The sequence below is a fragment of the Phacochoerus africanus genome, chromosome 1 (genome assembly GCF_016906955.1).
Source record: "Phacochoerus africanus isolate WHEZ1 chromosome 1, ROS_Pafr_v1, whole genome shotgun sequence".
NCBI lineage: Eukaryota > Metazoa > Chordata > Mammalia > Artiodactyla > Suidae > Phacochoerus > Phacochoerus africanus.
In genome coordinates, this window is record NC_062544.1 from 35,743,173 (window position 1) to 35,760,817 (window position 17,645).

Here is a 17,645-nt window from a genome sequence, read left to right on the forward strand (position 1 = left end):
TAGCATTTAAAAATCTAATGACTACATCAACATCATGAATATTTTCTCAGGTCAGTCTCCCAAAGCAATAGAAATTAGAGCAAAAATAAACCCATGGGACCTCATCAAACTGAAAAGCTTTTGCACAGCAAAGGAAACCCAAAAGAAAACAAAAAGACAACTTTCAGAATGGAAGAAAATAGTTTCAAATGATGCAACCGACAAGGGCTTAATCTCTAGAATATATAAACAACTTATACAACCCAACAGCAAAAAAGCCAATCAAGCAATGGAAAAATGGGCAAAAGACCTGAATAGACATTTCTCCAGAGAAGATATACAGATGGCCAGCAAACACATGAAAAAATGCTCAACATCGCTGACTATAAGAGAAATGCAAATCAAAACTACCATGAGATACCACCTCACACCAGTCAGAATGGCCATCATTAATAAACCCACAAATAACAAGTGCTGGAGGGGCTGTGGAGAAAAGGGAACCCTCCTGCACTGCTAGTGGGAATGTCAACTGGTACAGCCACTATGGAGAACAGTTTGGAGATTCCTTAGAAATCTATACATAGAACTTCCACATGACCCCGCAATCCCACTCTTGGGCATCTATCCAGACAAAACTCTACTTAAAAGAGACACGTGCACCCGCATGTTCATTGCAGCATTATTCACAATAGCCAGGACATGGAAACAACCCAAATGTCCATCGACAGATGAGTGGATTCGGAAGAGGTGGTATATATACACAATGGAATACTACTCAGCCATAAAAATGAATGACATAATGCCATTTGCAGCAACATGGATGGAACTAGAGAATCTCATACTGAGTGAAATGAGCCAGAAAGACAAAGACAAATCCCATATGATATCACTTATAACTGGAATCTAATATCTAGCACAAATGAACATCTCCTCAGAAAAGAAAATCATGGACTTGGAGAAGAGACTTGTGGCTGCCTGATGGGAGGGGGAGGGAGTGGGAGGGATCGGGAGCTTGGGCTTATCAGACACAACTTAGAATAGATTTACAAGGAGATCCTGCTGAATAGCATTGAGAACTTTGTCTAGATACTCATGTTGCAACAGAAGAAAGGGTGGGGGAAAAATGTAATTGTAATGTATACATGTAAGGATAACCTGACCCCCTTGCTGTACAGTGGGGGAAAAAAAAAATCTAATGACTAAAATGACCAGTGCAACAATAATAGTCCAATCTTGGTCTTACACAGTGAAAACATACTATTTTGGAAATAGTATCACGTATAATCTCAGTTGGGTACAATTTCCTCTATCAACAAGGCTGAAAAGTAGAACTAATTATATTATAGAAAGGGTTCCCTAGAAATGAACGATTTACTTTCAACTCTTTATTTTTTTTACTTTTATTTTTATTTTATTTATTTATTCTTGTCTTTTTAGGGCCACACCTGTGGTCAATGGAGGTTCCCAGGCTAGGGGTCAAATCGGAGCTGTAGCTGCCAGCCTACACCACAGTCACAGCAACACCAGATCCTTTACCCACTGAGTGAGGCCAGGGATCTAACCGGTGTCCTCATGGATACTAGTTGGGTTCATTAACTACTGAGCCATGATGGGAATTCCTCAACTCATTCTTTAAATGTTAGTGACCAATGCAAAAAACGAAAAAAAGGGGCAATTTTATTTTAGATTTTGGGATATAATGGAAATAAATTCTTGTTTCCAAATTTCATTGTAAATACAGGAAAAGTGACTCCTCAAAGCCACCTTTTCCAAGAAATGGAATTAAAATAAAAAATGCTAGAGACCTTAAGGTCCTATAAAGAACTGTGTGACACGAGAAATATTTGTAATATTCCTACTCTTAATAAACATCCCTTTCAGAAAAGTTTCATAACACTAAGTTATAAAGAATGAAGTAGAAAAATCTCGGGTTCTGGAGTTCCTATCGTGGCTCAACAGGTAGGTTGTGGATGCAGCTCAGATCCATCAGCTGTGGTATAGGCTGACAGCTACAGCTCCGATTTGACCCTTAGACTGGGAACCTCCATATGCTGTGGGTGTGGCCCTGAAAAGACAAAAATAAATAAAAGAAGAGGGAGTTCCCGTCGTGGCTCAGTGGTTAACGAATCCGACTAGGAACCATGAGGTTGTGGGTGTGATTCCTGGCCTCGCTCAGTGGGTTAAGGGTCCGGCATTGCTGTGAGCTATAGTGTTGGCTACAGACGCTGCTCAGTTCTAGCGTTGCTGTGGCTCTGGCATAGGCTGGTGGCTACAGCTCCAATTCGACCCCTAGCCTGGGAACCTCCATATGCTGTGGGAGTGGCCCAAGAAATGGCAAAAAGATTAAAAAAAAAAGAAGAAGAAGAAAAATCTGTTTTCAATAATTTAATTGACTTTATTTTAATTTTGTACATAGGACAAATGGTTTAATAATTGCGGATTTTAAATAAATTTATTATAAATAAGCATGATGAGATTTCACTTCTTAAAATCTTTAACTGGCTTAAGTAAAGTCTCTTGAGACTGCAGTGCATCTAAAATCAAGTGCTGGAGTTCCTGCTGTGGCTCATCGGGTTAAGAACCCAACTAGTATTGATGAGGATACAGGTTTGATCACTGGCCTTGTCTGGTGAGTTAAAGTATCCAGTGTTGCTGTGAGGTGCAGTGTCGGTTGCAGATGTGGCTCAGATCTGGCATTGCTGTGGCTGTGGCATAGGCCAGAAGCTGCAGCTCCAAAACCCATAGCCTGGGAACTTTCGTATGCCGTGGGGTGCGGCCCTAAAAAGAAAAAAAAAAAAATCAAGTGCTGTGTCACAGGAGAAGTCAAGACTTCTTTAATAATTCATTAGTAAAGGGTCTACCCACATACACAGAAAACCGCAGCTCAAAAAAGACATTCCACTTATATTTTTCTCTAGGAGGATGAATAAATTGCTTCTGGCACATTTAATTGGTGTTTAGGGCATACTCTTCACAATTGAAATCCTTAGTAAATTACTCAGGAGAGACCTCTCAGTACATTATTTAATACTTAGGCTTTTTTTTTTTTGCAAGGGGGAAGGTGTCATCTACACATGGCTATTTTGTTGAATCATGAAAACTAAATCCTCATCCCAGCCCTGGATAATAACTAGTTTGCTTTTCTTTTAAAAGACTGGTTCAACCACAAATGGGTATTTATTGCCTTTACCTGTGACAATGGTATTGTCATTATATATTTTTGAAAAAAAGTTTACTCTTAGAGCTATATACTGAAATACTTGTGATTAAAGTAATAGAATGTTGGGCACAGGTTTCAAAATAATTGGAGGATGAAGAGGTATATGAAAAGAGATTGGCTATAAGGTGACAATTTTGAAGCAACACTAATATCTTCACTTTTATTTATGGTTAAAAATTTACATAGTAAAGAGTAGAGAGGAATTAACTGTCCATGTGCCTAGCTCTAGTTGGTATTATAAATTCAGACATGTTTGAAAAACATAACAACTCAACATTAAAATAACACTCATGATGACAAACATATTAAAAGGGATAATAAATGGTGCAACCCCTAAAGGGAAACTAGAATGCATGTAAGAAGAAATGAGAAGAAACCAGAGCACAAAACATATTTGTGCAGTAAATGAAGATTCATAAGTTTACCAGTGGAAGGGGCCTAAGAAACCAACTGATTTAAATCCTTCCATTTAGGATGAAGCTCAGTGATGCTAAAGCACAAGTAATTAACTATACTTCACTGCAGATACAGTGAAGGTTACATTATAAATGGATTATTAGAAAAGATTCAAAGTGATACTGCTTTCTAGTGTATCTAAAACCTAGGGCCAACAACTTTGAGCATAGCTTTCAGATGACCGGCTTGTTACTTCACCTAGTTACAAATAAGTTCTAGTTGCTGTTTGGCCAATGTCAACCACCACTATCACTAACTACAGGTAAAAATAATAATGTTCAACATTTACACAGCAGGTACTGCTTTGAACTCATTTAGTCCTTTGAATAACACTGTGACACAGACTTTACTATTATCTCCATTTTAATTAAAAAAAATTTTTGGCTGCACTTGTGTTATGCAAATGTTCCCAAGCTAGGGACTGAGCCTGTACCACATCAGTGATGCTGGGTCCTTAACCTACTGAGCCACCAGGGAACTCCTATCTTCATTTTTAGAAATGATGAAACTGAGGCAGAGAGAGGTCAAATAACTTATACAAGGTCACACAGCTTTAAGTGGTACCCTAGGCAGTCCTGCTCTGGAGTCGATTCTCTTAAATACTATATCACCAATCACACTAAACAGTTTGGCAATTCTGCCATTCCCTTCAAATTGCCCACAGCTATTAGCCTAACACCTCATTAGTACCTGCTACTTTTCTTTATTCTCCCCTGTCCTTGTTGAGGGACAGGCAGAGACATGGCAGAGGGCTATGTTGCCTGTGTGGCTCAGTATTGACTCATGCCTTGTTCTGATTCTCCTGCTGGTCTGGCTCAGCAACCAATGAGAGCCCGTAAGAAACAAGTAAATCAACAGATTACGTGAGAAAGGAAAATAACAATGACGTTTTGTATTTCTACAGTACATTAGTATACTTAGCAAATTTACTTCAAGATGATAAAAATGATTTCAAATTCTTTGACTGTCTATGTATCAACAGGCTACTCTCTAAAGCAGAGAGATTCTGAGTTCCTGTCATGGCTCAGTGGTTAATGAGCCTGACTAGCATCCATGAGGACACAGGTTCGACCCCTGGCCTTGCTCAGTGAGTTAAGGATCCAGCATTGCCGTGAGCTGTGGTGTAGGTTGCAGATGCGGCTCGGATTCTGCATTGGCATGGCTGTGGAAAAGGCCAGCAGCTACAGCTCTGATTTGACCCCTCGCCTGGGAACCTCCATATGCTTTAGGTGCAGCCCTAAAAAAGAAAATAATAATAACATAATAAAATAAAACAAAACAGAGATTCTTCACCAATAAAGATAAAAGGCAGATGTTTAAAACACTTCCTAACAAGGATGAAAGATAAATAATTACCCACCTTAGGTCCTTTGGATTTGGAAGTCACACTGAAAGCAAAGAAAACACCTATTTTCCTACTTGAATATACTACAAAGTCATTTACCTGCCTGTGAAGTGCTAATTATGTCCATGCACTGTGCTGTTTTTTTTTAAATGCATAATCTCATTTAATCCTCACTCTACAGAGGAAGAAACTGAGGCACAGAAAGGTTGAGTTAATCATGCCAAAGTCATACAATTAAGTAAGTGGGAGATCTGGGATGTGAACCTGGCAATCTTATTCCAGAGTCTGAAATCTTAACTATTTACTAACCTGCCTCTTTCATCATATAACTTTTCTATTATTTTGGATAAGCCAAGCTGTTGCTTACCAACAGAAGAGTAGAATTTCAGAACTGGAGGTCTTCTAGACTAGATCTTTCTATAGCAGCCCAACAAGACTTGGTGAGATGAGGGTGGGAGGAGAAAGGGAGTCTAAGATGACCATGTTTGGCTTTGCATGGATGTGAATGATAATGAGAGGGTTCAGGAGAAGCAAAATGTTTCCTTCCTTTTTTAGGGGAGAGGGGGAGGGCTGGGGGAAACAGGAGCTTTACAGGCATTCAATTTTAGACACACTGAGTTTGTAATGCCAGTAACATATCCAAGAAGAGATGTGTAGTACACATTTGGAACTCAGGGGTAAGTGAGCAGAGTTAATTGCTTAAGATGAAAGATGAATAAGGCCTCAAGGACCTTACTAGCTAGTATTGCAGAAAAACACATTAGAATTAATGTAGCAGATACTCATTGATCTTATATCAGACGCAGGTAACAATATAGTATAAATGCAATTACAGAATTACATACAAGATGTTACAGATGGACAATGAAACAATACAAAACTCAGACTGGAGAGTCAGACAAGCTTCTTGGGGAGAAGGTATGAATGGGAATTACCCAGGAAAGGATAGAGTGAGGCATGTCAAGAAGCATAAGAGTAAGCCTGAAATAGAGAACAGGACTAGCAAAGGCCCATTTTCAATCATGGGTGTAGGGTATTTCAAGGCTTACAACAAATGTGGAAGTTAGAAATGGGAATTAGAGAGAGATGAGAGGTTGATAGGCAAGATTCCATGGGTTTATTTGTCATGCTGGAGACCTATTGGGCTTTGTACTGTAGCCCATTGAGACACCCTGAATGAGAGGATATTTTAGCTCTCTGCTCTAGTAGCCAATTTTAGGAGGTAAAGGAGAACAGTTCGTTGTCTTCAATAATCTAGATGAATAACTATAATTAAAAGTGGTAGTAGGAATAGGAGAGGAAACAATGGATTCAAGAAACATTCAAGAGGTAAAGTTGGCAGGGCTTTGTAAAAGGTGGGGTGTCATAGTTTCTAGTTGCGGGGGTGGGGGGGCAGTAGTTCTATTGGTGAACACAGCAAATTTACCCTTGCAGATAGAAAATGCAACAGCAAGGTCAGGTTCAGGTAAATATTATTAGGTAAACTTTTGACATGTTGATTTTCAAGTGCCTGTGAGCTTTGCCAGGGTGTGGAAGTGTGGTGATCTGGTAACTGGATATACGAACCTGAAGGCAAGAAGAGGGCTCTGGGCTGGGGACAGAGATACAGATGTCTTTGGAGGTACAATTCTTAGACTGGACTGGGACATCTATGGATAGCACATAGGTAAGAACAATGGAGAAGTCTTGGAAGACTAAGGAAAGGAAAAATGCAAACCAGCCAGGTTGAGGGAAGGTTTCAGACAGGAGGGTGTATGGAAGAAATGTCAGCATGTGTCTACTCGAGGAAAGGAGACAGAAGAGAGTTACTCTAGAAGTTAAGAATAGAAACTTGAGAAAAACCAGGGCTTGAGAGGCAAATGACAGGAAAAGGAAGCTTGAAAGAAATGTGAGGGATGCTTGTAACAGGGGAAAATTAGGAATTTGCTTCTCTGGAAGTTGAGAAAGAATGTGTGGCCAACAATGCAGATGTTACATGGAGACCAAGCAAAGTCAGCCCTGGAAAGTATCCATTTCATTTGGCAACTAACACCCAAGACTTAAAGCGTCATCTGATTAGTAGCTTTTTCCTCTCTTGTTCTTTGTCAGCCACATCAAGCTACTAATTCATACCGAACCCGAAGACAACTCAGGGTTCTCAGTTTTTCCCATGTTCTGCTCTTACGTCATCCTGCTCTCAGAGAGTGATGTGTTTACCTTTAACATAAGACTTCATAGTTGATAGTATTAAGAATCTCCTCGTTAGAATGGTATTGTAGTGAGTTGAGGCCCTCTGGGACTTTAATTTTTCACCTTTACTTAGAGTCACCTAAATCTTTCACCAGTAAGTCATTTATATCCTCCCCCTAGTCACTGATAAGGTGTTTGTGACTTGCAATATCCATGAATACAATGTGGTCCTCGATGGCTGGACTTAAGATTTTTTGACTTTATGGTAGTATGAGAGCCATTACACATTCAGTAGAAACCATACTTCCAACTTTGAATTTTGATCTTTTCCAGGGCTAGCGATATGCAGGATGATGGATGGTCTGTTGTGATTCTGGCCAGAGCAACAAGCGGCAGCTCCCAGTCAGCCAGGTGATCATGAGGGTAAACTATACACTTACAGCTGTTCTGAACTCATATACTGTTTCTCACTTTCAGTACAGTATTCAATAAGCTACATAAGACATTCAACACTTTATTATAAAATAGGCTTTGTGTTAGATGATTTTACCTCACTGCAGGCTAATGTAAGTGCTCTGAGAACATTTAAGGTAGGCTAGCCTAAGCCATGTTCGGTTATGTTAGGTGTATTAAATGCATTCTGACTTACTTTCAATTTATGATGGGTTTATCATGACATAACCCTGCCTTAAATTGAAGATCTGTAGTCAGTTCTTAATTAACCAAGTCCTCAGGCTATGTTTTTCCTACCTTGAATGGAAGGGAGGAAAATAAGTTACTCTGCACCCACTTGATAGGAAGCACTGTGCGAGATGCCCTCATATATATTAAGTTCCTGCCACCCATACAAAAATTATGAGAGGTGGGAAATGCAATCTCTGTTTTGGGGTTGAGGAAACTGAGGCTTAGTAAGATTACAAAAGCACTTCAAACCAGGTCTGCCTCCAGTGTGGTTTGCACATTCTCTTTCGTTATTTTTTTAGGGGTGTATGTGTAAATTTCTATACACTGAGCTTGGCTTTTTTCCAGCTCTGCTGAGTTATAATTCCCATGTAACATGACGTAAGTTTAAGGTGCAGCATATTCTCTTTCTTGGAGTCATTTGGTTAGCTTTTAGCACGTTTGCCTTGGACACTCTACTTACTCAATGTATCTATTTCTAAATTCTAATAAATATTTTGAGGGGAAAAGAACTCACTCCCCTGATCTTCACATGTCCAAATCCTATCACCCCTTCAAGGCTCAATTATGACCTTGCCTCTTCCTTTTATCCTGAAAGTAACCTCTCCTTCCTCTGAACTTCTTATCAGTTTCTCTATTACTCTCTGTGGTACTCATCACCTTTTATCTTGTATTCTAATTATTCATGTTATGTGCTTTATCACCCTTATTACCCTGTATTGCCTTGGCCTTTTAAGAATGGTCACAATAAGAAATAGCTCTTATGAAGTCTACTTATATATTTACTATGTAAGTATTCTTGAGGCTATTATTCATTGCACTTAATTTCCCCTATATAACACATCCACGTAATAAATTTATCTCACAAGCAGTATCAGGAAAAACTTCATTCCTGATCATTATTAATGATACATTTCCTGTTGCCTTATTGTCAGAAAGCTCATGTTAAAAACATGAACCCTGTTAAAAGAACTAGACTGACCCTCAAAAAATTTTTTTGCCTAATATTCTTTGCTTTTATTAATCAGTAAGCAATCACAAATTAATCATGGTAAAGAGGGGTGTACGAAGAAAATTTCAACAAGCAAGCAAATACCCATCCAAGTGCCTTGCATATAGGATCCAAGTTTGTTTTACATCTATCCTCATGGTATTTAGCAGTTTGTGGCATACAGTAACTGCATTCCGTTAATAATTGTGGCATGAGTGAACGAAGATTTGGAAGTTATAGACAGATTTCAACCAACCACATCCTACTACCTATTACTTCGGAACTTTACAATTTTCAATGTCATTAAAAGTATTTTTGGAGTTCAAGTTGTGGCTCAGCAGCTAATGAATCTGACTAGCATCTACGAGGACACAGGTTCGATCCCTGGCTTTGCTCAGTGGGTTAAGGATCCAGCGTTGCCATGAGCTGTGGTGTAGGTCACAGATGATGCTCAGATCCTGAGTTGCTGTGGCTGTGGTTAAGCCAGCAGCTACAGCTCTGATTCGACCCCTAGCCTGGGAACTTCAGTATGCCGCATGTGCGCCCCTAAAAAAAAAAAAAAAAAAGTATTTTTGATGCGCCGTTATACACTTGACTGAGTAACCTTGGGTTCTTTTTGCCATTCCGAGAAGGTTTTTCATGTTATTACCTCCCCTCAGTTACCTCTATGCAGTTATGGAGTTATGGGAGTGTAATACATACAGTACAGGGTCTAGATCTGATAGACCAGGTGTGAGAAGTGTTCTGGGACATGAATTTGCCATCAGGGCTTTTTTGGGTTCTCCTGGGTACTTTTTCCACCAAGTAAGGAAGCTGTATGTCATTACCTTCTTGGTATATCCAACAAGTATTTCTGCTTTTATCAGGATTATGCTCTGCTTAATGCCATGTGTTTCTGAGTCCCAAGTAACTCCCAAGTCAGACAAGTTAAGAGAATTTGGCTTCCCTGCCCTGGGGTGACCCCAAGCTCACTTAGAAGAAGTTTACCTTCTGCTGCTTCTTGCCTTGACTGCTTCTGACCCAGTGCTTCAGAAGAAGTTCCTTCAACTTCTTCCATATCCAGGTTGACATATACAGAATGAGGCATGCTCATTAATATATTAATGTATATTAATATAGAGAGTATACATTAATTAGACTATTACTCTACAGATCTATCAATTGGGTCTTTTCGTCTTCTCATTAATCCATTCACTAAATACATTTGTTAAGCAACTACTTAGAACAACATCTTGCTAAATGCTGGTGGTACAGATATCAACAACAACAACAACAACACAGGCTCTTGGTCTCAGAAAACTTGTGAACTACTGGGGAAGACAAACACTACCAATAATAATGTGTATTCTATGGAAGTACTTACAGTATGCAGAGGGATCAAATTTAGTAGGAGTCTGGTAAGTTCACCCCAAGGACGTACAAGCTAAGCTGATACTGACACTATACCCATCTAACTATTTTAGAGATTTGTTTGATTACTTTCTGAGTCCCTAAACAGCATGAAGGCATAAACCCATGTGGACCAGGAAAATTTCTGTCTTGTCTACAGCTCCATTTTCAGAGTTTGCCCAGTGGCTGGCATAGGTAAAACGCACTATAAAAATGTATTTTTGAATGGATGTCATATGAAATGTATCTAGAATATAGAAACAGTACTTAAATTCAATACAAAAAAAAGATATATAACCAAAGAAGAAAATGGACAAAAGACACAAACAGGCATAAAATACAAATAGTAAATAAGCATGAAAATATGCTAAAACTCATTAGTAAACTCAACAATACATACAAAAACCAAGAAGCACCATTTTACAACCACTGGATCTGTACAAGGTCTGACAGCACCAAGAATTGCTCATGATGGAGGATCAACGGCTACTCAAGAATGTTTTCCAGGAGGAAGGAGTAAATTAGTGTCACCACTTTGGTAAAGAATTGGACATCACTTGATAAAGTTGAGAACATATATACATCCTACAAACCCAGCGATATTTCTTAGGTCTATAGCCCTGTACATGTGTATGAGGAAAAATTACAAGAATATTCATAACGATATTGCTTGTAATAGCAAATAACCAGAAACAACTGAATACTCATTGACAAGAAAGTGGCTTAATAAACTTCTGAATGGTCACAGAAGGAACAATCCTACAGCTGTAGAAATGAGCCACAGCCACATCAGATGAGTTTCATCATGTGGCACTAAATCACACATTGTGTAGGAAAACATACACTTACGGTAATATTTTGAAGAAAAGAGGACAATAAATATAAATTCAGTATAGTGATTATTTCTGGGATGAGAAGAAGAGATACGGTTGGAAGACACACAAGAGTCTTCAAAGATAGTGGAAATATCTTTTTAGATATATATGTATCTTTTTTCTAGTCTAACTATACGTATTATATATATTACTTTTGTGTATAATATTTTATAATAAGTTTTAAGATAAATGACAACAATTAGCCAGGCTGTGGACAGGTAGGGTAAGAGACGAACGTTCCAAATAAAGAGATTAACATGTTAATTTAAGGCCAGGAGATGAAGATATGAACTGTCTGGCTGAAACACTGAGTGAGAGAAACTGGGAGAATGAAGTCGCGGTCAGACTGTACAGTGCTTTATAAACCATATGAAAGAGTTTTAATTTTATCCTAGGGTTAATGGCAATCAAAAGAAGAATTTTAAAATTCATGTGAATCACATTTCCATTTCATAAAGATCTCTATTTTCATAAGGAAAGTATGTTAGTAGGAAACAAATATTAAGGCTGGGACTCACAATGAAGCTTTGGATTATAGTGCTGGTACCTTGAATGGGGAAAAGAGAAAGAATTTGAAGACATGTTAGTTGAAGGAAAATGAGTGAAAGAGAAAAGCCAGGAACAGCTTCGAGTAACTGGGTAACTGGTGACATTCACTGAGACACAGAACAATGGTGAAAGAGCAGATTTTCAAAGGAAGTGCTGTAAATTTATTTTTGGATAGGTGATAGTGAGATTAAACAATAACATAATAGGTGCTCAATAAATATTTGTAAAATGAAAAAGTTGCTGAATAAGAGACTTTGAAAAAAGCTGTCCAATTGATATTTGTAATCTAATATTACTCATTTACTTCTCTGTCACATAAATAATTTGTATTTCTCTATGTTATGTTTTGGCAGAAAAGAATTCCTATGGGGATCTGAAAGCTGTATATATGTATAATTTTCAGTGTTACAATGATAAGATCTAACAATGCAGCCCTTTTAGTACAGATGTCATGCAATGTGGCAAGCAGGCTTCACCTGAAAACTGTGATTGTTTCATCACTACAACCCTGCCTATGATGTGAGGCAAGAAAGGAATTTTTTTCTCTTGGTCTTGATCACAAATAAGATGAGGTATCAAAGATAGCAGCTAAGTGTGGCTGAGAAATAAGAGTGTATCCTTTTGAATAATTTTGAATACTAAGCAGGAGGTAGAGATAATCTCAGAGGAGGTGGAATAGGACAAAGTCTTCCAAAGTAATGGTAAATAAGAAACCCATATTTTATAAGCTGGACTTTCTCTTATACTTCCTGCAGCTTCTGTGATTTCCTTTTTGTTTCACTTAATAATCAGAAAAAGACTTTCTTATTAATAATTTTTTTATTTTCCCACTGTACAGCAAGGGGGTCAGGTTATCCTTACATGTATACATTACAATTACATTTTTCCCCCACCCTTTCTTCCGTTGCAACATGAGTATCTAGACAAAGTTCTCAATGCTATTCAGCAGGATCTCCTTGTAAATCTATTCTAAGTTGTGTCTGAGAAGCCCAAGCTCCCGATCCCTCCCACTCCCTCCCCCTCCCATCAGGCAGCCACAAGTCTCTTCTCCAAGTCCATGATTTTCTTTTCTGAAGAGATATTCATTTGTGCTAGATATTAGATTCCAGTTATAAGTGATATCATATGGTATTTGTCTTTGTCTTTCTGGCTCATTTCACTCAGGATGAGATTCTCTAGTTCCATCCGGAAAAAGACTTTCAATAAGTGTCCGTCTCAGAGTTTCCATTGTGGCTCAGCAGGTTAAGAACTCAGCATACTGACTGTGTGGATGCACGTTCAATTCCTAGCCTCAATCAGTGGGTTAAGAATCTGGCATTGCTGTGGATGTGGCTGCAGCTGATTCAAGCCCTAGCCTGGGAACTTGCATATGCAGCAGATGTGGTCATAAAAAGAAAAAAAGAAAAGAATTTTTCCAGAAATGGGCAAGTGTTAGGCATGATAAGTGACTCAGTTATTTGCTCTATAATAGCAAGCCTTTCTCTTTTTTTCTTTCTTTCTTTTTTTTTTTTTTGTCTTTTTGCTATTTCTAGGGCCGCTCCCGAAGCATACGGAGGTTCCCAGGCTAGGGGTCGAATCGGAGCTGTAGCCACCGGCCTACACCAGAGCCACAGCAACACGGGATCCGAGCCGCGTCTGCAACCTACACCACAGCTCACGGCAACGCCGGGTCGTTAACCCACTGAGCAAAGGCAGGGACCGAACCCGCAACCTCATGGTTCCTAGTCAGATTCGTTAACTACTGCGCCACGACGGGAACTCCTTTTTTTTATTTTATTTTACTTTATTTTAAGCCTTTCTCTTTTCAACACAGCCCCCCGGGGGGGAGGGGGGGGAAGAAAAGTCAGTCCTAATGACAGGGAAAGGTTTAAACTGTGGAAAAAGAAACGTAACGGTGCTGGAAGAAATGGAGGTTGATTTAAAAAACTTATAATTTGGGGGGAATGAAGGATTTTCTAGGCATGAGAATTAAGGCAAGTGTCATAAGGGAAAAAAGACTGATATGTATTATTACATTAAAAATTTAAACTTTTGTAGGGCAAAAATGCAAAAAAGCAGTAACAACTCACCCCAAAATTCAAAGAGAAAAAAAACTGCAACATTTATGAAGGGCTCTTACAAATCAATAATCTCTATTTGAAAACCTCCAAAATACAGCTAGGCAATTCACAAATGTAAAAATAAGAGCTAATATTTACTGAGCGATTATGTGTCAATGTGGCCGACTAATTGCTAAAATGGCCTCCATTCTCTACCTCTCTCTGCATCTATGCCTTCTTACAGTTTGAGTTTGCTGAAATTTCCTGCCATCCAAAGACAAAGTCTATTTCCCCATTTCTTGAATCTGGGCTGGCCCTGGAATTTCTTTTGGCCAGTCCAATAAAAAGTGGCAGAGTTGATGATGTTCCAGTTCTAAGGGTCTTTATACAATCCTGCACTCATGGAACCCTGCCACTGCCATCAGAACAAGCCAGTTAGCCTCCTGGAGGATGAGAGATAAGGTGAAAGAGCCATGTGGCTGCAGCATCCTAGATCCCCAAACATGTAAGAGGGCTTAGCCAAGAACAGCAGAGCTGCCTACACAAACCCATGGCTGACAGGAGGTGCAGAATGAGCCCAGTCAGGACCAGAAACACTGACTGACAAACATGTAGATTTGTTAGCAAAAATAAACATTTACCACTGTACTTAACTGAGATTTAGTTTGCTATACAGCATTATTGTGGCAATAATAATGGATTTAGCCAGGCAATGCTCAAAATGCTCTATATTTTTCTCTCTCCATCTTCAGAAGGTAATGTGAGTTGACAGAAAACATATATACATTGGTCTTTGCCCCTGATTCCCAGCAGAGAGCTCCTAAAACCCTTGTAATATCCTAAGTGAAAAGAGCACTAGGTACAACTTTTGTTCTAATATTTGGTCTTTGACCTTGGTTCCTGACACAGGGCTCCTGAAACTCTTAGAATGCCCTGGGTGATATGAGTGTCTCTAATGAGGTGACTCTGGATGGGCTCCTAGATGAGAGCTGGTCATTGGAAAAACCAGGCTGTGATTAAAAGCTTGGATTTCAGCCCTACATAGCTCATTCTATTGAAAAGGACTGAAAATGGAATTAATGCTTGATCACACCTACATGATGGAACCTCCACAAAATCCCAATAGCATAGGGGTAGACAACTTTCAGGTCACTGAATACAACCACACTGGGAGGGTAACATACCCCAATATCACAGGGACAGAAGCTCCTGTGCTTAGCATCCTTTAAAACCTTGTGCTATGTTTCCATCTAGCTACTCACCTGTATCCTTATATCTTTTAATAAACTGCTAAGTGTAAGTAACTGTTTCCTTGAGTTTTGTGAACTGCTCTAGCAAATTAACCAAGCCTAAGGAGAGGGTTGTGGAAACTTCAGATTTACAGCCAATCGGCCAGGAGCACAGGTGACAACATGGACTTGCAAATGGCATTTACATGGAGAGGGAGCAGTCTCATGGGATCTAACATTATCTCCAGGTAGAAAGTGGCTGAAGTGAGTTAAATTATAGGACATCCAGCTGAGGTCACAGAGAACTGCTTGTTATGGTGGAAAAATCTCCACACATTTGGTAATCAGAGGTGTCAGAAATTAAGTGTTCTGTATCAGTGCAGGAGAAGGGAGAACTAGGTTTTCCTAGCACAGGTGAGTATAATTTTCCCCTCTCCTTTTGATGAAGATGTGGAAAAACCGGGACTCCTGTGCTTTGCCAATGGAGTGTAAAATGGTATTGCAGAGAATCAAAAGCAGAGACTTTAACAGATATGTGCACACTAATGATGACAGCAGCATCATTCAAAATAGCTAAAAGGTGGAAACAACCCAATGTCCATGGATGGATGAGTGGAGACAGAATGTGGTATATCCATAAAATGAATAGTACACTATTCAGCCTCAAAAAAGGAAGGAAACTCTGGTACATGCTACAACATGAATGAACCTTAAAAACATTATGCTAAGTGAAATAAGCCAGTCACTGAAAAACAGATAAGATTCCACTAGTATGGAGTACCTAAAAGGGTCAAATTCACAGAAACAGAAAGAATAGTGGTTACCAGAGATTGGAAGAGGGGATAATGGGGAGTTACTGCTTAATCGATAGAGTTTCAGTTTGGGATGATGAAAAACTTCTGGAGGTGGATAGTGGTAATGATTATGTAACAATGTGAATATACTTAATGCCACCAAATTGTGCACTTAAAGATAATTAAGATAGTAAATTCTATGTGTGTTTTACCACAATAAAAATACCTGGGGGGGGACCGAAGGGGGTAAAACCTACAATGTCATTTTACTTAATTGATTTTTTGATGACGTTCTGGAAAAATAGTTATTTTTCACTAAAAGTGTTATTTAGGGGTGTAAAGAGTTAATTATTATTACTATTTGCCCCATCTGTGGCATGCCTAAGTTCCCTTGGCCAGGGATTGAACCAAGGCCACAGCATGAATCCTTAACTTCTAGGCCACCAGGGAACTCCTATTATTGTTTCAAAAATAAACTATTACTGTAAAAATCTTCCTGATTTCATTTCTAATATGGTAAATTTGGAAAGACATAACACACACCACAGAAGCTCTTACGTCCTCAGTAATTTTTGACCAGTAAAGGAGCCCTGAGACCAAAAAGTTTAAGAACTGCCTTATATAAAATTTATTCTTTCTTTTCACACCTGTGTCATATAAAGATATGTATTTCTTCATTTGTTGGTACAGCTTCTTTTGACAGCTATACCACTTGCAGCCTCCAGACTAAAAGGACAGCCTGAAATATGGTCAAAATCATCACATTAACTCTTTATGATTACTACTGTCCCTGGATGCCCCAAACTATGAGGACTGAACAGTACAAAGCTCTACACAGATGAGTGGCAAGGTGCAATAGCAAACTGTTAAAAAGCTTACATGCTCAGTGATACGGTCCAAAGTAGTTTTATAAGGATCTAGCAAGAAACACACTTTTCCCTATTTCTGTTGGATTTTCAGGTCAAGGCCAGATTTGGAAATGGGGGTGGTAGTGGCATTGTTTTTGAAAACCACTCCATCCAGTGCATCCGTGCAAAGAATTTAATTCTCACACCATCTTGCAGAGGGGGTGTGGCTAGGGCGCTAGGAAGCAATCCAAAACAGCAGCTGTGGCTGCCCCAAACCGTGTCCAAACAATCATTTCCTCCATTTTGGGCCAAGCCAATTTGCCCCGGCAAGAGGCCGAATGTTTTATGAGGAGTAAGTTAAATAAAAAGGAAATTAGAAGCATGGGCAGATATAAGCAGCAAAACCCTAGAGGTTTCATCCCATGTGGATGTTAAACGATTTATATGCTAACGATGGGCATGAAGGGTAAAGGAGAATTGTTACTCGAGTCAACAGCTGTAAGCACTTTCAACGATAGGTCTGCAGTTCTGATGGGGGTGAAAGTCAAATAATTTTCTTACCCCGACCGTCTTTCTGCATTCGTTTTGGGCCGGGCTTGTGACCAGTCTCCCTGCTTGCAGCTGAGGCAGTCCCAAACAAAGGGGAATGGATGCCCTCCCAAGGGAGCAGAGGAAGAAAAGGTGGCCCCAAGTTCCCGCGCCAGGTGTCCCTCGGGGTAGACCATGTGGGCTGTAGAGAGGGAGGGTTCCAGCAGCGTCACAGGGGTGCTTTCGGTAAAGGCTGGGCCGGGACGCCTGGCTCGAACCGGGCGGAAGACCCCGCCCCGCCCACGGTCAAGGTTAAACCGCGCTCAGGAAGTACCTGTGGAGGCGTCTCGCAGCCGAAAGGCACCGGACGATCATGGGAGCGCCGAGAGGCGACGGCGGCTTCGGGCGCGCTGTCCTCTGGCTTGGGGGTGGGGTAGGCGGGGCGCTGGCAAGCCTTGCGGCGGCCTAGCAAAGGAGGCAACACTGGCGGCTGCGGCCCGCTCTGCCTGCGCCTTCCCACGTGCGGCAGACCCACGCCGGCGCCCACTTCAGG

General features: G+C 39.9%; 2 protein-coding genes across 3 annotated transcripts in view; one reads left to right on the forward strand and one right to left on the reverse strand.

Moving 5' to 3' along the window:
• Window positions 1-17,620, reverse strand: part of NLN (neurolysin) — a 110,281-nt gene extending 92,661 nt beyond the window's left edge. Inside the window, exon 1 of one of the 2 annotated variants that reach the window (XM_047798949.1) lies at window positions 17,427-17,620. In XM_047798949.1, the coding sequence (XP_047654905.1) occupies window positions 17,427-17,467 (41 nt within the window). In that variant the 5' untranslated portion in view covers window positions 17,468-17,620. Of the gene's footprint in view, window positions 1-17,125; window positions 17,383-17,426 lie in introns of those variants that run through there. The other variant, XM_047798880.1, reaches the window with a different exon arrangement.
• The window catches only part of SGTB (small glutamine rich tetratricopeptide repeat co-chaperone beta), a 69,121-nt gene that overhangs the window by 12,870 nt on the left and 38,606 nt on the right, over window positions 1-17,645 (forward strand). Inside the window, exon 2 of the mRNA XM_047799285.1 lies at window positions 7,503-7,580. The gene's annotated coding sequence lies outside the window, so the exon portion shown is untranslated. The remainder of the gene's footprint in view (window positions 1-7,502; window positions 7,581-17,645) is intronic.